The sequence below is a fragment of the Molothrus aeneus genome, chromosome 17 (genome assembly GCF_037042795.1).
Source record: "Molothrus aeneus isolate 106 chromosome 17, BPBGC_Maene_1.0, whole genome shotgun sequence".
Lineage (NCBI taxonomy): Eukaryota > Metazoa > Chordata > Aves > Passeriformes > Icteridae > Molothrus > Molothrus aeneus.
In genome coordinates, this window is record NC_089662.1 from 9,529,011 (window position 1) to 9,550,250 (window position 21,240).

Consider the following 21,240-nt stretch of genomic DNA (forward strand, 5'->3'; position numbering starts at 1 on the left):
TTTCCCCCCTACACTCACTATATTTCTCCTATAGATAGATCATTTAAGGGCTGTGGGCATGCAAAGGCCAGCAAGCAATTACATGTCCATTGTGCTCTTTCTGCTGCACAGAGGCTCAGGGCCAGGGTGCCAGATGTTGTCTGATACACAGATGATGGCTACAGGTAAAAAACACATATTTATGCAGATATGGTTTGAAAATCAGCCCCAGCATTCCAACACTAATGGAGTTTTATGTCTAGAACACAGTACTAGCCTTGAACCATGTTATTAGTGCTGGAGAGGAGCACAGCCTGTCCTGGAAAACTGATGTGTTGGCAGAATTTCCTTACTGGTGGCAGCATTTTCTGAGGGGCGAAGGTGGAGGAGAGAGTTTCCTCCTCTCCCTCACTTTGATGGATGTGTGCTGGAGAGCAGAGACACAGGAGGTGTCAGGAATGATGGAGTGATGCTGAAGGCTCTGACAAATGAGCTCTAGGAAGTTACACTGACATCTTTGTGGACGTTTTTTACGTCCAGGATTTAAGATGTTACCATCCCTCTGCTCCCCTCTGTCCTCTGCCAGAGCCCCACAGTGCACACCACAGAGGAATGCCCCACACTGTGGGATTTTTGGGGTCCCCAGCACGAAGGAGGAATTGAGAATCTGACTTCATGTTCTTAGAAGGATTATGATATGATATGATATGATATGATATTATATTATAATATTTATGCTATACTAAATTATCCTAAAGAATAGAGAAAGGATACAGACAGAAGGTTAACAAGAATGATAATGAAAACTCGTGACTGCTTCCAGAGTCCTGACACAGCTGGCTGTGATTGGTCATTAAGTAAAAACAATTCACATGAAACCAATCAAACAACCACCTGTTGGATAAACAATCTCCAGAGCACATGCCAAAGCAGCAAAACGCAGGAGAAGCAATCAGATAATTATTGTTTCCATTTTTCTCTGAGGCTTCTCAGCTTCCCAGGAGAAGAAATCCTGGCAAAGGGATTTTTCAGAAAATATGACAGTGACACCACACAGCACTGGAGCTCAGCCATCAGAGGAGCTGGGATGGGAGCAGAGGGGAAGGGGGATGTGTGAACAAGCCTTGTGTCCCGCTGACCTGGTTCAGAGGCAGCAAATTGCTTTGGGAATGGAGTCCCACCTTCAGCTGCTGCAGGGCTTTGCTCAGGGAGCGTGTGAAAACCTTGAGCATAAACACTGTGGGTGCAGAGCTGTGACTCTCCTTGTCCTTCTCCCTCCCAGCTGGCTGCACTAGAGAGGCAAGTGTTCGACTTCCTGGGCTACCAGTGGGCCCCAATCCTGGCCAACTTCCTGCACATCATCATCGTCATCCTGGGGCTCTTCGGCACCATCCAGTACCGGCCCCGCTACATCGTGGTGGTGAGTGAGGGACAGCTGAGCTCCAGCACCACAGCCTGTGCCCTGGGGGTGTGCCACGAGAGGGGAGACAGAGCAGAGCCCCTGGCAGATCTGGCCCTGCATGCTGTTCTAGCAGGAGGGCCTGGCTGTGCTCAGGAATCTGCTTGTGCCAAGCTGGGGAGGTTTCAGGTCATTCTCTCCATGCCCAAAGGCTGCCCAGCAGAGAGGGAGGGTGAGGAGCTGGACAAATGCAGCACAGAAACTCTTCCAGCCCTCCAGACACCTGCCCCTGTGTGGCTTTTCAGGCAAGAGAGCATCTGAATATGGAGCACAAACAGAGGGAGAGGAAAAGGATTTCAGTGCTGACTCAGGGCATTCCACTGCCCCCAGCTAGAGCACACATACATCAATATAAATATAAATACATATGTACACACACTAATTCCAGTGATTTCCTAATGTTTACTGCTTCTCTCTCCCCATCCCCATTCCTTCCCAGTATGCCATCTGGACTGCAGTCTGGGTCACCTGGAACATCTTCATCATCTGCTTCTACTTAGAAGTGGGAGGGCTCTCAAAGGTGAGTGCCAGGCTGTGCAGCTCAGGGGGTGCAGCTGAGTGGGGAGGGGAGGCTGGCAGCTGCCAGGGAGCAGATCCTGCCTGTGGAGGGGCTGCTTTATCAAGGATGGGCAATACTGCTGCTTGCATGGAAAACTGAGGAGCCACTGCTGATTTCTGGAGCTCTTGGTTGGTTGGTGCAGGTGGTGGCTGGAATAAACCCTGCCCTCACAGCAGATGGAGTGCATTTGCCTTCCAGAGATGAGAGCAGGACTGGCAGCAGAGCCATCCTGAGGGGAGAGGGGGTTTGAGGGCCAGTTCCCAGCAGTGACACTGAGGAGGCTGAGGAAGGCTGGGAGATCACCAGATTGCAGCGGATCCTCTTGGGATCTGAGCCCACCTTGGCAAGAAGGTGTGTGATGGAGGGGAGGGCCCTTGTGCAGCAGCCCTGAGTGTGTCCCAGGGAAGGGCTGCAGCAGGGGTTGACCTGACCCAAGGGCTTTGCTGGAACTCTACACCTGACCCTCTCTTGATATTTTTGTGCCTCCTGCTGAAGACTTGATGCACTTCAGCAGCAGGGATAAATACCTGGTTGTTGCCACAGCAGGCAAGATATTTCCTGTTGTACCTTTGGGGAGAGGCTCCTCTGTGTGCTGAACAGAGAACATCCCTCCCCAGAGGGATCTGGCTCATCTCCTTGGGATGGCTTCCCTGCCTCATTTCTTCCTTTTTAAGGACGGTGGTAGTTACTCATGGCTGCTGGCCAGGCTGTTGTGAGTTAATATGCAAAGCTCTTTGAAGACTAGATTAGCTAAATATTGCTGTCTGCCTAATGAGGGGTGAGTCAGGAAAAACAAAAATGGGAGGCAGGCCCTAAATAAAGCCTGGGCTGTAAGCTATGAATTATGAGTGTTGCTGTAGCACAGCAGACTCAGACTGTGGGATGCAGGTTCATTTCAGAGCACTCCACATCTGGCCCAAATTCCAGGTCATGCATTGGAGTTGCACTCATAATTGGAATTGCCCTGTGGTTTTATCAGGCCTGCAGCAAGTCAGGAGTGGCAGCCTAAATCCTTTGCAGATAAGAAAATGTGGCTTCCTAATGTCTCAATTCATCTTCATTCCCCCTCTCAATTAACTCCATAAACTTTGAGGGAGTTCTTGCCCAAAACACTGATTATTCATAGTCTGAAATCTCAGCCTGAGATGATCTCGATGTTGGCTGTGACCAACTAAAAAAAAAAGAATTTTATGTAACTGTTTAAATGCTCCCTTCTGCAGAGAAAATGTTGGCTTGATAAACTGCTCTGGGAGCTTCTCAGAGTCAGTGTTTGCTTCCAGCCAGCTGGATACTCATGTTTGCTAATCCCAACCTGCACTGAAACACGTTAGGTTGCTGTTCTGCAGTTCAAACAGCACCACAAATTCTTTTTTTTTTGTGCCACAGAGGAGCTTCCCTTGGTAACCTTGCTCTGTGTTGGGGCTTATTTTAGCCAAGCCAGCACACAGAGAGGTTTTATTTAGCCTACAGGGTGACACTTGTGACTGGGGACATTTTTTATAGAGTTGGGCTGCAGTGTAAATTGTTACTGACTCAGTGGACTTTCCTCTCAGGCTGGAATGAGAAATTAGTTCATTTAATGGCAACCAGCAAAACCAAGAGAGAATTTGTGCTTGTTTGGCTGTAAAGCAGTTGACAGCCTTGCCTCTGTTCTTAATGAGCTATTCTCACTTTAAAAAGCTGTTTTGTAAGGAAAACTAATGATGCTGCTTTCCATCCTCCTCCACTTTCACTGAAGTAATTTGGGTCTTTGTAGTGGCAAAACAAATCTTTGCTCCCACAAGAGACCAGAAGATCCACCTGAAGCAGGAGCTGAGGTTTCTGTAGGACACTTCAGGACACTTTCTGTAGGACTCTTCACAGGGTGGGCTCTGCTGCTGCATCTCTGGGAAGCTGATCCAAAGGCAGCAGGTGTTTTATTGATGTCAGTCGTGGGATCAGACCCCAGGAGGAGATCTGGGCTTGGCTGGGCAAGTGCTGGGCAAGGGCAGGGCAGTGCCAGCCAGGAGTGGATGGCAGCAGGGCTGCAGGTACCTCTGTGTGCCCCCAGGGGAGGGGGCTGCCCTCCAGTCCTGGCCAGAAGGCAAAGTCAAAGCTCATCATGAGGCAGGGAAACTGCAAATATTGGGAGAAGAGCTTTGGTGGAGGGAGGCTGGTGGAGCTGGTCTGATAAACACAAACTCATTCTAAGCATGAACACACTGGGGAGTGCTTGGACAGGGTTGTGCACGTCCCTGAGGGGCTGAGAGCTCTGGAGGTGTTCAGGGGGCTGTTTGCTGTGTGATTGCTGGTGAGCCTGGGGGAGTGGCATTGCTGCCAGCCCTGCACTGACCCTGCTGTGCTCTGACAAGGGCAGCCTGCCAGGGCAGGCTCTGTCAGCAGCTTCTTGACAGTGGGAGACTGCAGGAAGGGCAGGGAACTCCATGGAATGGAGTTTGTTAACTTGGTGCCTGGTAGTGACAGCCCAGTGCAGCTGAGACAGGTGATACCTCAGGTGGGGTGAGAAAGGACAGAAAGGATTCAAGTGTTTCTGATTTAACAGATTTCAGAAAAGCCCAGGGAGTTGGAAAGATGAGGAAGCAGTTATGTGCACTCATTGCAAACAGTTCTTTGTGCTCTGCTGCCTAGGTGTGGTTTCACAGTGGTGAGGGGACACAGGGTGGGAGCAGGGATGTGTGCTGTTCACAAGAACAGGGACATTGCTGTTGTTGTGCCCCCCTGGCTTGGCTGATCTAATGAACAGAAAGCAGGGACCCCACAGTCCCATGTCAGCCCATGGGTGAGTTGGCAAAGGGGTTGGGACAATCTCTCAGTTAGAAATTTCAGGTCATATCTGTAGAATGAGGGTGGTAGGTGCAGTTTGGCTGTGGCTTTCCCCTTACCAAGGAATTGTTCTCTGCTGCATCTTTCCTCTGCTTCTCACCCCCTCTTTCCTTCTGTCTTTCACATTTCTTGAAGTGCTCCTTTGTCCTCCAGGTTATTCCAGCATGTCCATTCCATGTCTCCTGGCCATGGAATTGCTGAGGATGCTGTTCTGGTCAGCCCTGCTCAGGGAGTTCTAACTAATTACTGACCAGCTACCAATCACTAGTTATACTGAGTTTTTTATTGGAAAGGAAAATACCTTTTACTGATCACTGAATCTATTCCCTACTTCTTGGAAGAGCTAAACTGACTTGATTTCTGTCTTTCTATCCTGCCAGGGTTTTTTATCTTGGAATCTTCTCTTAGCAGGAGTGAAAGTGTGAAATATGGCCCAGCAGAGCTTCCTTGGCTGGCCAGACACAGGTGGATCAGCACAAGTGTCAGAGGAAGCACTTCCTTTGCTGCTGGAAGGGCCTCCCCAAGCACACAGCCCATGCCAGCTTTGCTGGCGGTGCTCTGCCAGTGAGTGCTGGGGCAGCCTGGGTTTGCAGGGCGGCTTCTCAGCGCTGGCAGGAGCTGCTGATGTGCTCTGAGCAGCTCCTGGCAGCCTTGCCTTGCTGACTTGCTGTGCCCCTGCTCCTGAGCACACTTGCAGCTCCAAGTGCTGTGCCGCTGCTCCATGGTGGCGCTCACAGCCCAATTTCCAGCAATTTCCAGGTTGCTGTTCCTCCTCCTGTCCCATCTCCCTCTTTTCCCATGTCCATTTGGGTAGGTGAATTGCTGGGAGCCAGCTCTGCAGTTTCCAGGCTGGGTTTGCAATAGTATGTTAAGCTTCTCCCTGTCTACTCGAGCGTGAAACACATCCCTCCTGCAACCCCTTCAGTCTCAGTTAATTATTAAAATCCTGCTGTTAAGACATAAGAGCATATGTCTGTCCAGCTGCCATGCTGACTGACTCTTCATCATGTGCTTGAGAAATATTCAAAAGAGGTTTGAGGAACTGGTGTCTGTATTTCAATGTATTCCTTTGTCTTTTCCCGCTGGAATTATTCTTCTTGAATGGTGGTTTCTAATATTTTTTTTTCATCATTCCTTTATATTCTCTCTTGTCTATGCACTGCTTTGATCTGAATCCACAGTCGTGGTGGTCTAAATCTCCTGTTGAAATAGAAGCAGCCCTTGTGAGTCCAACAGGGGTTATTTGTATTTCAGAGAATCTGGGTGGCATCTTGGGATGACTTTGTACCTGGTTAAAACACCAGGAGGATGGACAAATTAATGTGTATGTAAAATTGTCCCTCAACTCCTTCTAAATGCAGAACTTGGAAGTTTGGGATTTGGCTTTAAATGCTGTGGCATTGTCAACAAGCCCACTGGGAGACACTGGGAGTGTTTCTCTGTGTCTCAAGGTGATGCAGGACTGAAAGATGAGCATGATATTTCCTATTTTAATAAGAAATATTTCCATCTAAAAAGATTCAAAATAATTCTGCTGTCAAGCTCTGGTGGCTCCCAAACGAAGTTCAGTTTATTCCAGAACTGTCCTAGTGTGGTTTTGCCTGATAATTAAGGAAATTTGGGGGAGGCGGTTCAGAAGGCTGTGAACAACAAGAAATTAAACCATCTCTGATAGTGTCCCTTAGAAAATAATTTCAGAACAGCTTTCAGGAAGCTATTTTAGCCCAGGGACACAGCTGGCTCTGTGGGTGTTGGAGGTAGGTGTGAGTTTCCCGTGGGCAGGCTCTGGGAGATGGAGGTGCTGCAGTTTCAGCACTCCTGTCTCCCTCTCACCCTGGTGGCAAACGGGTGGCAGCCAGGTGCTGCAGCAGTTCAGAGTGGGCTGTGAGCTTTTGGGTGGCCTTCAAGGTGCTTGGGGGGCTCCTGGCTCGCGTTTCCCCCGGGCTGGAGGTTAAGGAGGCAGTGACAGCCCTGGCAAGGGACGGGGCCAGGCGCACACAGATCCCTGTCCCCGCAGCAGGGCTGGCTCGCTGCTGGGGCTGATTAACATCTCCCAACCCACATTCCACTCCTGGGAGCATTGCAGTGTGTTTAGATTTCAAATGCATCGCAGGAAGCTTTTGGGAAACAGCTGTTCCCTAAACCTTCTCAAAACGGGCTCTTTTCTCCTGATTTTTCTGTGCTGTTCTATTCATGGTCTCACTTCTCTCCTACTGCATTCTCACAAACGAAGCTGGCTCACCACAGGAGACATCCTGGCGTTGTTTGTGTAGTCTCCCAGCAAGCTCTGAGCAACGGGAGGTCAATTAAGGGATTTTCTTGAGTGCTCTTTTTATTGTGCCCCATCACACAGGTATCCCCCGAGGGCAAAGGAGCAGCTCTGCTTTGCATGTTGAGACCCTCTGGTGCTGCCCTTGCTCCAGACAGGGGTTCAGGAAGGTGGCTCTGAGCACAGAGACATTCCCTGATCCCAGCGTGCAATCAGTATTCACTCTACATCTGTGGGATGGATGGCTCATGGGTTCAAAGCATTGTGGTGCTTTTAGAATCCAAATGTGCTCCGTTTTTCCAATCTGCTCTTCACTGATGTGGAACTTGATAATTTTTTTCTTCTTTTTTTTTTTTTTTTTTTATTTTTTATTTTTTTTTGCTCAGAGCTGGAGTGTGATTGTAGACAAAAAGCAGCGAGTGCTGGTCAGGACCTCCTGTTCCTCCACCTGCCCACCACCAGCCACACCTGCTCTGCTTTTTCAGCCTGAATTTACAAGTTCAGCAGCAAAGTTAAGGCAGAGCCAAATCTCTGCAGGCTGACAAAAGGGAGATTCTAGAAGGAAAGCAGCCTGTTTCTTGCTTTGCCAAGCACACACTGATGCCTCTGTAAGGAGCAGAGAGGACACTGAGGGCTCTGTGTGCATCAGTGAGGCAGAAGGTTTGGGAAGGCACCATCTGTGAGCTGGGAGAGGGAAGCCCTGGGGACTGAGGTTGAGAGGAGATCCTGTGGTGCCCTGGGAACAGCTTTGGTTCAGTGCTTATGGGGGGAGCCCCAGGCAAAGAAACAGGAATTCACCTGGGGGGCTTCTTGGTTGTTCTGGAGGTTTCTTTCTGTTTGTTTTGTTTTTTGAGAAAGATGTTTGCTTCTTTCCCCAGCCAAAGCAGCGAGTGCCTTGTGAGAGGGAGAAGAGCCCAGCCTGGAGGCCTGGCTTTGGCTGGGGAAAATCCATCAGCCCATAACACACGAACTTGGGGGGAAAAGAGCAAGCTTAGCTCAGGAAGGCACCAAATCACAGCTTTTCTGCAATGTGTGAGCCAGGAGGGGGCTAAACTCCCAACTGTTCATGGAGTTTTCCCCACTGTCTTTGCTGCCCCAGTGCCACTCTCCGTGTCTGTGCCCTGCTCCATCTCCTGCCCAGCACATGCCATCTGCTGTGGTGATTATGTCAGGAGCTTGGCAGCTGTCTTCTCACTTCATTGTCCACATTTCTCAGCACGTGCTTCCTGCAGCAGATTGGAATAAGGGCTCTGCAGGCTGGTTTGGGGTGTCTGTGGTGCAAGGAGGGTCCCCACACAAGGTGCAGAGTGGGGCAGGTGGGGACTGGTCCCTGGTTCTCTGGCTGGCATTCAGGTTCCTGCCCCTTGTGACTCGAGTTTGGCCCTGGACATGCTTTTCAGTGTCTGTTTTATATCTGCAGGACTGCCTGGCTTGGCTCCTGTGTTGGCTGAGGAGACAGGCCCTGTCTCTGGAGGGTAATTTGGAGCAGGGGCTTGGATAAGCTGCTCTGAATCTGTTTTTCCTTTTGACTCCACGGGGAGCTGACACAAAGGAGCTGCCATGTGAGGTTTTCCATGTTGGGAAGTGTGAATACCCCAAGCTCTGACTGCTGCTGTTCTGGGAGCCACAGCTTTCCTCCTGGGACTGTGTAGGACCCTGGCATGAGCAGTGTGAAATAGTTCATGGATAGGTGCTAAAACTTTTAGTAATGGGTGGGTGATGTGTGGATATCCAGCATTCATCCCTCTCTGTAGAGATACAGATTCTCTGCCTTCAAATTTTTTAACCTATTCTTCAGAATAAAACTTCCAACCCCTTGCCTTGTTTTGTGGTCAAAAGGAATTGTTGATTCTGCATCAAAGTGCCCTGAGAGGCCTTCAGGGGCAGCCAGCACTTGGCACTCATCCATGAAGGGTTGCAGCTGTTCAGCCAGCCCTGAGTTTGTCTTTTACCTTCGCCATGTCCTGCAGGCTCAAAATCCCAAAGCTCTTCTGAGCGTTCCTATAAATACTGAGCTTTTCTCAAGTGTGAGGAAAGTGTGGTCATTTTTAAATAAGCACCTGGCTGCACACCAAAGCCCTGCACCCCTTGTGTGGCATTTCACTCTGTAACCCCCTCAACTGGTTTAAAGTATTTACCTAGGAAAGACAAGGGAGCAAAACAAAAAGCCTCTTGAGGTAAAGTTGATAAGAAATTGCAGGGGAGGAGTTTACAAAAGCTGCAGTCAGCACTGTGAGGTCAGCTGGGATGGACAGGCTGGCAGGAGATGCAGAAGCACCAGATGTGAAGAGTGTGGAAGGAAATCAGGTAAAAATGGTACAGGATCTTGTCAGACGTGATAAAAGCTAGGAACAGAGGAAGATCTGTTGGGTTTTGTAACTCACTTTGGGGTTATGAAGTTCATATTTTCCAGGTGCTTGTGTTGATTCCTGTGCTGGGAAGAGCCTGGCAGGACACTGAGTGCTGCCTTGTTTACCTTTTCCTCCAGAGTTACAGGCTTCATCTCCCAAACCCAAAACTTGAGGATTCCATTCTGGATGAAGAAACCACCAGCAAAATGTTTTTGGGTCTGCAGCCTCCATCCAAACTGTGCTGCTCCAGGATGGTGAAATAGATTTGTTGCAGGGCTGCCTCAGGAATGGGTCTCACCACACCAGCCTGCCTGAGACATATGTTTACATTAGATAATAGGAGGAAATTCTTCCCTGTGAGGCTGGGGAGGCCCTGGCACAGATTACCCAGAGAAGCTGTGGCTGCTCCATGCCTGGAAGTGCTCAAGGCCAGGCTGGACAGGGCTTGGAGCAACCTGGGACAGTGGAAGGCTCTTTAAGGTCCCTTCCAAACCAACCCATTCCATGATTCCATGAAGGAATATCAAACAATGTGCTTTGATCTGTGCTAGCAGTTTTGGGGAGTGGGGATCTCAGAAACAAGGTTTTCCATTGATTTAATATGACCTCCATCTGACAGCATGTGGTTCCAAGTAGGATGTAGTGCAGGCTGGATATATGTAGTAGGTGTCCAGCATGTCTCAGAGTCCATAGAAATGAATTTATCATAGGATTATTGTACTTTTATGTGATTGATTGAAAGACATTAGAATATGATATTACCCAAGACTTAGAGAGGAGGGATACATTCACCCCAACATTTTCCCCTTTTTCTTTGTATTAACAACTAAAATAGGAACCTTTTTTTTGGATAGGCTGCTCTGAATCTTGTTACCATGATATCTTCTGAAAAATCCCTTCACCAGGATTTTTCTCCTGAGAAGCTGAGAAGCCTCAGAAAAGAAATGTAAACAACAATTATCTGATTGCTTGGAATGTAGTTTAGAGGTTGCTTACCAACAGGTGCATCTTTGATTGGTTTCATGTGAATTGTTTTTAATTAATGACCAATCCCAGTCCAGCTGTGTCAGGACTCTGGTCAGTCACAGGTTTTTATTATTCCTTCTTATCTAGCCTTGTGATGTCTCCTATCTCTTTCTTTAGTATAGTTTTAATATATCATTTTCATTTCATTTCATATAATAAATAAAATATAATGTGGTATGACATAAATGTAATGTAATATAATATCTATTACATAATAAGTGTATATTATATTATATTATATTATATTATATTATATTATATTATATTATATTATATTATATTATATTATATTATATTATATTATATTATATTATATTATATTATATTATATTATATTATATTATATTATATTATATTATATTATATTATATTCAGCCTTCTGAAAACTTGGAGTCAGATTCTCATCTCTCACCTCATCCTGGGGTCCAACACCACAACAGAATCTGTTTTTCCTTTTGACTCTCAGGGGGGCTGACCCAAAGGAGCTGCCATGTGAGGTTCACACTCAGAGTAACCAGAGCTCTCTTTGCAACTTCTCCCTTTAGGACAGCGAGCTCCTGACATTCAACATCTCCCGGCACCAGTCCTGGTGGAGTGAAAATGGCCCTGGCTGTGTGAGAAAGGAGGCTCCAATGTCTGGCATCAAGGGGCTGGATAACCATTCCTACATCTCTGTCATCGGCTGTGCCCTGGAGTATCGCTACATCGAGGTCATGCACAGCTCCTTCCAGATCCTCATCGCGGTGAGTGCCCCAAGAGGGGAGCAATTCCCCAGGAGATGCTGCTCTGATTTCGCTCTTTTCCAGGCACAGAGGCTGGCCTGTGTTTTCCAGGGGTTTTTGTATTGCCTGATTGCAAAAGCCTCTGTAAATGTGTTTTGTTGGGTTGTTCTGTTCTCTCGTATGTAAAGTACTGCTGGAAACAGTTGGAAATGGGTATCAGCAACCTGATGCTTGAGGTAATGCATTTGTGCAACCATACAGTACCAAAGGGTTCTGAATCCCTGTTGGGGTGTGGAAATTCATGTTTTGACCCTTCTGGAGGAGGGTCAAAAGACAAAGTTTTGACAGCACAAGAGGAAATGGTGTCAAATTGCACCAGGGAGGTTTAGTTTGGATACTGGGCACAATTTCTGCACATAAAGGGTTGTAAAGTGCTGGAACAGACTGCTCAGGGAAGTGGTGGAGCCACCACAACTGGAAGTGTTCAAAAACTGTGTGGATATAGCACTTGAGGACATGGTTTAGTGATGAATGTGGTGGTGATGCTGGGTTGATGATTGACTTGAAGCTTTAAAAGGCTTCTTCCAACCTTAATTCCATGTTTCTGTGAAGGATTGCTCTTACTCCCCATGGCTCAGTGATGGGTGGTGGAGCAAACACCTGCACATTTGTTGTGAGCAATCCCCAGAAAATGAAATCAACTTTTAAGAGGCAGTAAGCAGCATATTTTCCTTCTGGTGATGCTCAGGATATATTCCCTAAATGTTTCCATCCACTCTTTCCTCATCACAGTCTTCCTCGGGCTTTTGGAAGTACTCTGCAAAAATGCAGTGTCCTTAACATTTATTGTTAATTGTTTCTCACTTTTCTGTGAAATTAACTGAAACAAAATATCCATTGTGCCCCTCGCTTTGGTGCTGCTTCTACATTTTGTAGCCCACATCTCTAATCTGCTTTGGGTTGTTACTTTGGGGTTAATGGCTTTAGGTAAAAACATGAACTGGTGAACCATTCACATCCCGGCTTTCAGTTTTGGCTTAAAAAAGAAAGGCACCTTGCCCTGTTTAAATGCTGAAGGATTACAGAGATTTTTCAAGTTTCTGCAGTGCCAAGTACTTCTCTGCACGTTTTTGGTGCTGTCCTGATCCTGCATTTCCTATTAGCTGGGCTGGTCTGTGTGACCCAGGGAACTGCAGGGAGGGGGGAAGGCTCAGGCCCCGTTCTTGCCATGTCACAGAGAAGAGGCAGAGGCAGAAGCTCCCGTTTCCTGACTTGGATGAGCTCCCTGGCACGTGTGCTGGCTGCTAATATTCCCTCAGTTCTCCTTGGGGCCAAATGATCTCCATGGATCTGTCTGAGAGCTGCTGCCATGCCCCTGTGTGAGAGAGGCAAACCTGTGTGTCCAGCAGAACACAGCCTGGTGTCTTGTAGAGAGGGCTTTTAGGTGGAACAGGATTGGTGCTGTACCTGAGTTTGGTGAAACAAGGGCAGACTTTGCAGTCATACCATCCCCTTGTAGAGCACAGAAGTTTCTCACTCTTAGCATCCTTCCTGAACTCCTGAGCTGGCACAACGCCTGTGCCCTGGACTAGAGGTTGAGGCAACAAATGCTCCTGAGTTTGTTTGGAGTAGATGTTTGTTTTTTGGCCACTTACTGACTTAGGCACATGGCCCTGGGCTAAGAGATCACTCTGATTTATAGAACTCTGTCTCTGGCAGTGGCTTTTCCTTTGCTTCTTCCCAAAGGCACGTGACAATATTCTCTGTGCATCTGCAAAACATCACTAAGGGCCAGGTGGGGAGACAGGAGGGAAATATAAGACAAAATAGGATTTAGGGAAATACTTTCTCTCTCTTTCTCCCTGAGATTTAAGGTGCAATAAATTTTTGAGTCCTAAACCCTGGAAATGGGGTTAAAATACTCGTAGGCAAGAAACCCATATGGGCTGAGCTATGCAGTGAGCTAAATTTCTACTTGTCCTGTAATAAAAATAGAGTATTGAAGGCCCAGATCTGTAACTGCTGCTGGTTCTGAAATGCTCATGTAGTTTTGTCATGTAGTGGAAGGAATGGAGCTTTTCCCCTCTTCTTTGAGGTCAGGCAAAAAGCAAGTCTTTCTCCCTCAGACCTTGCCTGAAAGCAGTCAGCCAATTCTCTCCCTTTTTACTCTCTGAGGGTCAAACTCTTTGATCCCTGCCAGTATCTTTTTCTGTTCCCTTTATCTCACTTTGAGGCAGGTTTTATTACGGGCAGCTGTCCCCAGAGTGCTGGCAGGTACCGTGCTGCAGACAGGCAGGGACACAGATCAATAGCACAAAAACACAACCAGCAACTGGAAGGCTCAGGGGATGCAGCGAGAGACATGACCTCGTTCCCTCCTTGTCTGAGACCAGAATAGTCAGTTCCCTGTTAGGAAGGGCAAGGGACAGGCAAAATTTTGCTTTCAGTAGTTTGGTTTTGCTTTTTCTGATGTTTTTTAGAAGTTGTGGGGTGGGGGGTGTGTTTTGCTTGGTTTGGTTTTCACTCCAGGCACAGCACTGTGAAATCCACACTGTTTGAATGTGCAGTGCCCAATTGTGAACACTTTATTTTATTTTTTTTTCTGGAAGTTCCAGTTCCTTGAGACTACTGAGGGACTGTAGTGCAGTGTTGTGTACCTGGGGCAAGGCTCCCTGAACTCAGTCTTGCATGCCAAAGGAGAGGGAAAGCAAACCTAGATCCATCTGGTGAGCACAGTGTTGGCTGTCAGCTTGACTCCTGCTGATTTTATCATCCTGCTCCTGGGCATACATTTGAGGATATACATAAGGTCTCAGTCTGCTTTTGCTCAGAGCTTGTCTGTACTCCTTGAAGGCAAAAGCAATTCCTTTAATCTGGAATGCAATCAAACTTGGGCATATTAGTCACCACCACACATGATCATGATCCAAGTTGCTGTAGGGCCCAGTATGAAAATCTCTCTCAATGCTTTAGCACAAAACACATCAGAGGTAAAAGCTCATTGGGGCAACATCTAAAAGTCTGTCCTGGTGTAGAAATGAACTGTAAAGATAATCCTACCAATCCAGGTAGGAAGTGCAGCAGCTTCTTTGTCAGGATAAGAATCTGCTTTGCTTTTTCCTTAGCAAGGATTCATCTTGCACGTCCCCAGCTCGCCAGCCAGCAGGGAGAGGAGTGATTCCCAGCTCTGAAATACCTGGCATAGCTCTGGGCTCTCCATATGGTACTTCTGGGAGTGGGGAGGCTTGGGCTTTTCCTGAGGCTCCACTGAATGGGGTAGGAATTGGAAATGTCTTCCCAGGCGCAGAACTCGCTGCCTGCCTGCCTGTCTGTTGTTTTCACTCAGACTGACAGGTTGGAAGGTTCCCAGGGAGGCAGCAAGGCAAGCCTTGACAGCAGATGTTATGTGAGAACCAGTGTGCAAGAGATGCCTTGCTCTTGGCAGAAGGTAGATTTTCAGTGGTTGTAATTGCATCCAACGAGTAAAGAAGGTCAAGGAATTAAAGGATTTTGATTGCCTCTCTTTGGCTATCTGGTCACAATAGCTCTTTCACAAGCTGGATTTTTGCTTTCTCATAGCAGACTTCCCTTCATTTCCCCCTCTTGCACTGATGTCAGTGTGCACCTTTCATTAGCTCTGATTAGAAGTGAAACCTAGAATGCATCTGCCTGGAAGAAGAGTCTTTGCACCTATTCTCTGTGGTGGAAAAAGCAGTGGCAAATTTGTCTATTGAGAGAAGAGTTGGAGAATCTTCACTAGGACAGAGGTAGACTAAAGCCAAGATCTTACACAAGTAATACCTCCTAAAATTTGCCTTCCCATCCTTTGTGTATTTTGCACACTTGAAGCCAGCTGGTCCCTTTCTCTGGGTTTTTCTCTAATTTACTCTTTCTGTCTCTGGAGCCTTCATTCAACGCCGCTGGTTGATGAACAGTTTTCAACTCTATTAAAAAGTTCACTTCAGAGGGCTGAGGGATGCTCAGACATACGTTTCCCCCGTTCCCTTGGGGCACACTTGTCTCTCCCTGTCTTTCCCACTCTGTTTGCCTGCAGAGCGCTTGGGGCAGCCCAGCTCCCTCCTCTCTGGTGGGGCAGCGTGTGCATTCCCAGGCTGACACAACACACCTGCCCTCAACATGTGTTCCTCATAAAAGGCTTAATCAGATCCTTCTGCAGCTTGGAGAAGCTGGTACTGCACATGCAGAACAAGCAGAGAAACAGCAGCAGAGGCTAAAGCCCTAGAACATTCTTTGGGGAATTAGAGCAGTGGCTTAGTGTCATTTTACATCGCTGACATTTTCCCTCCTCTTCCACCTCCTCGATGTAATTTGCAAAGATCCAGGAATTACTGGTATTTCCCCGGGATACAGAGTTTAAACCCCTCCTTTGTACTGAAGTCAGCAGCCAGGATGGCACTTGGAGCAAGGGTGAAATTATTCCAAATTGTTGGCTCCTGTGAAGCTTCCTGTTGTGTGTTAATTGCTGATAAACCGGGTGATGTTTGGGGGTTTGACACATCGTTATCAAAGATGCAGTCAGAAGGGAATTGCAGGTGTTTCTTGGAGACTGCTCATTCCACACTCCAGCAGACTCTTCCAGGGGAAAGACTGGACAACAGGAGCAGCATTTCTCCTCCTTAGCTGTATTTCATTCATAATTTATTCTGAAGGTGAGACATGGGGATTTCCATGAGTTCAGTTAATCCTTGAGATTATTTAATTTGAGGTTATTTAATTGCAGATTAATCCTTTAGAGTATTTAATAAGGTCAGCACATAAAAAACTGGAATTCATATTTATGGTGTACGTCTCTTCCTCCCTTGCCATTGGGACTCTCCTGTTCTGGCCAGATCACAAGACAAAGCTTCTTTGAATAAAATGTTCCTCTAAATTAACAAGCTTTTTTATTGATGAAGTGCATCTAAAGAAGAAATGAATTATAAAGTCAATAAAAAGTAAATTTTAAACACTAAGCAGATGATTTTGAAACAAAGCCAGGAGATGGAAGTAATCAAAAAATAAAACCTTCCACTCCAATGAAGCTGGGATTAGAGATTTAGGGAAGTTCACTTAATTCACTAGGCTCTGATTGGTTGGTTTGTTTTTCTGAATGCAAAAAAAGTCACCTTAGTCATAAAGTGAAAAATGTATGGGGTGAGCAGAATGATGGTTGAGGGTTATGGAGCATTAATTTCTGTGCTAAACAAACTTCCCAAGTCAATCACATTGCTTGGTGCTTCTGAACCATGAAAAATGTCCAGAGCTTTATCAGGTTTGCTGTGACAGTACAGCTGATAATGGCTCCTGACTCTGCTCATAAACTGGGCAGGTAAATCATTTTCATTGGTAATTCTAGCCAGACTTTCCTGACACAGGTACCACATGAGATTTGTGTCTACGTGTTATAGAGTATAATTGCAGTGAGTGGATTTAGGGCTGCCACTTTGCATGGCTGTTAACCCAAAGTTCCTACTCTGAGAGGTGATGGGAAATCTGGGGAGGGAGAAAACGGTCCTAGAGTTCCCTTGGAATCAGGGTGTGTGTTCAGGGTGCACCTTTCCTGCCTGGATATTTGTGTGTGTGTAGATTGTGTAATTGGACGTGATGTAAGAGGCTGAATCTTGCAACTATAAAAATGTAAGCAAGTACAGAGGATGTGTATGAGCACGCTCCCAATTTATTACTCGGGTTCAGATGCCTTTGTGCTGGAGATCACAAGGTTGGTTGGGCATCTCGCGGAGTGCTGGGACGTGCAGGACGCACTCTCGTTTTCCCCAGAGCCCCTGGGTCGGGTCCCGCAGCCCAGGGAGGAGCGGGTGGCTCCGGGGAGCGGCCTCGGGGCTTCAGCACCACGGCCAGAGCCCGGGCCGGGAGCCCCGCGATCCTTCGGGCTGGGAAAGCTGCCCGAGACCACCGAGCTCCCCCAGCACTGCCGAGCCCACCACTGAACCTGGCCCCCAGTGCCACATCTGCTTGTCTTTTAAATGCCTCCAGGGATGGAGACCCCACCACTGCCCTGGGCAGCCTGTGCGAGGTCTGGATAACCCTTTTAATTATGAAATGTTCCCTAATATCCAATATAAAGCTCCCCTGGCACAGCTTGAGGCCATTTCCTATTGTCTGCTTGTTTCTTGGGAGGAAGAAAGCCCTTACCTGGCTATAGCCTCCTTCCAGGGAGTCACAGGGAGCATTAAGGTCCTTCCTCAGCCTCCTTTTCTCCTGAGCCCCCTCAGCCATTCCTCATCAAACCTGTGCTCCAGACTCCTCCCCATCTTTTTTGCTCTGACCTGCCCAAAAACTGCCACAAACTTCAGAAAAAAAAAATTCCAAGATTATTGTATTACATAGGATAAAGGAAAAATATCTGATATTCTGTTTGGTTTTGATTTGTCTGCATTAAGGACTGATAGTTCCATTCTGAGACAATTCTAAAGGCAGCAGGTACAATTAGATTGGCCATTGCATGTGGCCAGAGGGTTTATGTTTCCCTGTAGCTCACAGGAGTTTATCCTGAAGCAGCCTTGGTCTCAGAAATGGCCAGCAGAGGAATGAGGGAGTCCCCAGAGCTGCCCTTCCTCCACTGAGGTTCTGGGATGTGCTCCCATCAGGCTCTCCCAAGAGGAAAGGAGTGAGCTGCCTTCTCTTTCAGATGATTAGAGAAAAATCTTCAGAGGAAAAACAGGGTTTAGTGATGCTACAAAAACATTCCATTTCCTTCCAACAAAGCATGTTTTGTCAGGGAGAGCTGGAGAAACCACAAATATTGTAAAAGTCCCCAGCAGAAATCTCATTATCCTGCCTTTTGTTTTCGGGTGTGATGTATTTTTCTGTCATATTAGAAATGAATGGACTCTACTTTTCAAGCCCTCCCATGCATCATTCTGTCTCCAGTTGGAGTGAGTCACTGTGTGTTGCAGGCTGACTCTTGTTCCCAGGAATTGAGTTCACAGTGGAAAACAATTATGCCTCACAATAACTTTACTAATGCAGTTTCTGTCAACCAAGATCTCGCTAAGTGGGGTGTTATGGAAAGATGTGAAATGAAGGATGGAGAGGATATTTGATTAACAGGAAGAAGGCAAAGCAAAATAAGACCCTGCTGCATCTGGAATTCCCATAGTACCAGGAGTTTGTTTTTCTGTTTAGGCTGAGGAACACCTTGAAAGTGAACCTGAAGGAGGCAGCTCTGATGCTTTAGATCTTCTAGAAACTACCAAATTACTAAAGATTTTTGTGTCTGAACCTTTCTGCCAGTACAGCACCATTCTTATGGTGAACTACTTTTCTCTCTCATCTGCATAAAAACTACTCACCTCTAATTGGTAATTTCCCCCATATGACAGGAGAGCTGAGCTGATGAGTTCTCATCAGTCCAACTCTGTGTCTCCTGTGCGTTGTTGTCTGTCCCACAAGGCATCCCCATCACTTCTTACAGAGACTTAACTTAGCACAGCAGTTTCACTTTCAACAAAGCCAGCCCATGTTCTTGCCAATCATTCAAGCAGCTGAAGGTGCTGCTCTGAAGGTGAGGATTCTTATCTTCTCTGAAGGTGAAGGTTCTTACACGTTTTCCTTCTGAAGCTTTGGGTGTGCTGCCTCAGTGCCTTCCCTGACACCCACACCTGCCTCCCTCCCTGCAGCAGATATGGCTTGGCTCCACAGTTACAGAAATGCTGCCAGCTGAGTGTAAATAGTGCCTGCTGAAGTTGTGCCCAGTGGGTTCTGACCAGGCTCACACTGGCTGATGCTAAAATGATTTATTCTCTCTCTTTTCCAGCTGGTGGGCTTTGTGTATGCCTGTTACGTGGTTAGTGTTTTTACAGAAGAAGAAGACAGCTGTAAGTATTTATCAACAGATCCCTTGGCAAAGGTTTTAGTAAATTGTATTTCTCTCTCAGATGTTTGTCTGTCAGGACTGAGCTGCCATCAGATTTCTTTCCATCTCTGCCTCTGTATGTTATGGCACTAACTAACCCTCAAGGATCAGCTATTTTTACTGTGAGGGTATTTTTTCCCCATGTCTGTGTTGGGTGCTGTAATTCTGCTACACTTGGAGCACAGAAAGAACTTGGTTTTGGCTTCTCAGCTGGACTAAGCCTTAGAGAAACTGGGCAGCTGTTTCTGTTCTCAAGCTCATGTAGCCTGAGAATAATGGCTCTGAAATATTGCTGCTGTGATTAAAAGCACCTACAACAAAGCTCTCAGCCCAGGGCTCAAGTGGGAGACCTGCAGAGTCTCATGTGCCACAAGCTGAGGATGAAGCAGATCATGAGAGTTCTTGCCAAGAAGCAATCTGAGCACTTAAATTAAGAGCAGAGGAAGTGCTGTGTTTGAATTACGAGGAGGAAGGAGCCAGCTCGCTCGTGTTGGGTACACAAATCTCCTCAGTGACAGTCAGTCACTGTGACACCTGTCAGGGTAAAAACCCACAGGGCTGTGGGACCTGTGCAGGTATCCAACTGCTCCTGGATTGCTTTGCCCCTCTAAAATGCCCTTTGAGAGCAATGATTTTACAAACAGAAAATGGATGCATGAAGTAAATGCAGTTAGATTTGTTTGGCAATGTGTTGGGTCGAGGCCAGATTACTCCAGCAAAGGAGCTCATCCAAAGGTTTTACATCCAAGTATCAACTCTTTTAAGACATTGATTAGGTTTGTGCAAGTAGCTTTGTTGTTTTAAAGAGCAGCTGGCATGGAGGAGAGCTGGAAAACAACAGCTTTGAACTGAGTATTTGAAAGTACGTGAAGAATGTGTTTTCATAGGAGCGAGAGGAGATGCATTACTTATCTGCCTTGTCCTTATGTTTTTTTCTTCCTTCCTTCCTGGCTGAACTCATTCTCCTGGCTTTATTGATCATTTCTGTAGAGCTTGGCAGTGCACTTAGAGAAGGTGCTACATTATAGTAATATTTTTTAAATTAGGCTATAGCTCTTGTATTAGCTAAATAGCTCCAGTTCTGAGCCCCTGCTGAATATTGTAAAGCAGTAACTTGACAGAACTAATTTTTATAGTAGGGATCTGTTAGGAGAGGCAACAACATGGGAGGAAGCTTTATCTAGGCAACACAGAGCTGGTAATTTCAGGATATGTATTTTTTTTCCCACTAACAAATTCACTTTCCCTCCCAGTTTCCCAGCTTGGAGTTAAAATGCCAGCTTGAATAATTAACAATGACAAACCATCAATATTTCACACTCACAGGGGTAGATCCTTCCAGTGACCTGAATAAATTTGAGCTGCGTTTTAATTTTCTCTTCCATTTGTGGTTTCCTTTAAATGTTGCTTTGATATGCAGCATGAAGTAATTATAAGTGCAGAGGCACATTAATCAGGAAGCTCATGCTAACGTGATTTTCATGAGAAAACACAGCAGTAGGGACCTACTAATGCTGAATTGTGGCAAGAATATTTTAGATGTGCTAATGCAATGTATTGAATCACAAGGAACCACACTTAAGATTTCTTTTTTTTAAGTGTCTTGGATTTTGAGTGCCCTCATGCTTGTGTGTTCAGATGATAAGACTTGTGTTTGTTCAAGGTACCCAGTAGTTACTGAAAATTGCAGTTTTTAAAGTTTCCCAATTTAGGCATTCCACAACTGAAGTGATAAAGTTAATATCTAGGTTTTGTTTAAAATGGCAGCCTGTTTTGATTCTAGAGTACTCAAACACTTTCAAAAGTGGCTGAGAAAAGGTAAAGCTTCACTGAAACTATTTGGGAATTATCCCCACAATTAACTTAGAATTTCTGCAGATTTCACCCATTACCTGTCAGTTGTCCCAAAATTGCAGTATTAGCCTGAAGCTTTCCATCAAGATGGAATTTGTCAGAATCTGTTGTCCTTAGTTTTCTAAATATATTTTAACAAGTTTGGGTTTTTTCACATCCAGCATATTAGTAAATATTTTTTCTATTTTTTGATCAGCAAAAAAACCTCAAACCTCTTCAGCTTAAATTTAAAATAACAGTGCCACCTTCAGGAAAGAAAAATAAACAGGCACTTAAATAGTTAAAAAGAAACCTCTCCAGTTATTTTTTAAATGGCAGTTGG

General features: G+C 46.3%; 1 protein-coding gene across 3 annotated transcripts in view; it reads left to right on the plus strand.

The window, feature by feature from the left end:
* NKAIN4 (sodium/potassium transporting ATPase interacting 4) overlaps window positions 1–21,240 on the plus strand; it is a 50,809-nt gene that overhangs the window by 23,553 nt on the left and 6,016 nt on the right. For all 3 annotated transcript variants that reach the window (XR_010784653.1, XM_066561443.1, XM_066561442.1), the window contains exons 2-5: window positions 1,262–1,399; window positions 1,878–1,958; window positions 11,012–11,209; window positions 18,966–19,026. Coding sequence is in view for 2 of the 3 variants with exons in the window: in XM_066561443.1 (XP_066417540.1) it covers window positions 1,262–1,399; window positions 1,878–1,958; window positions 11,012–11,209; window positions 18,966–19,026 (478 nt within the window). In the remaining variant the exon portion in view is untranslated. The remainder of the gene's footprint in view (window positions 1–1,261; window positions 1,400–1,877; window positions 1,959–11,011; window positions 11,210–18,965; window positions 19,027–21,240) is intronic.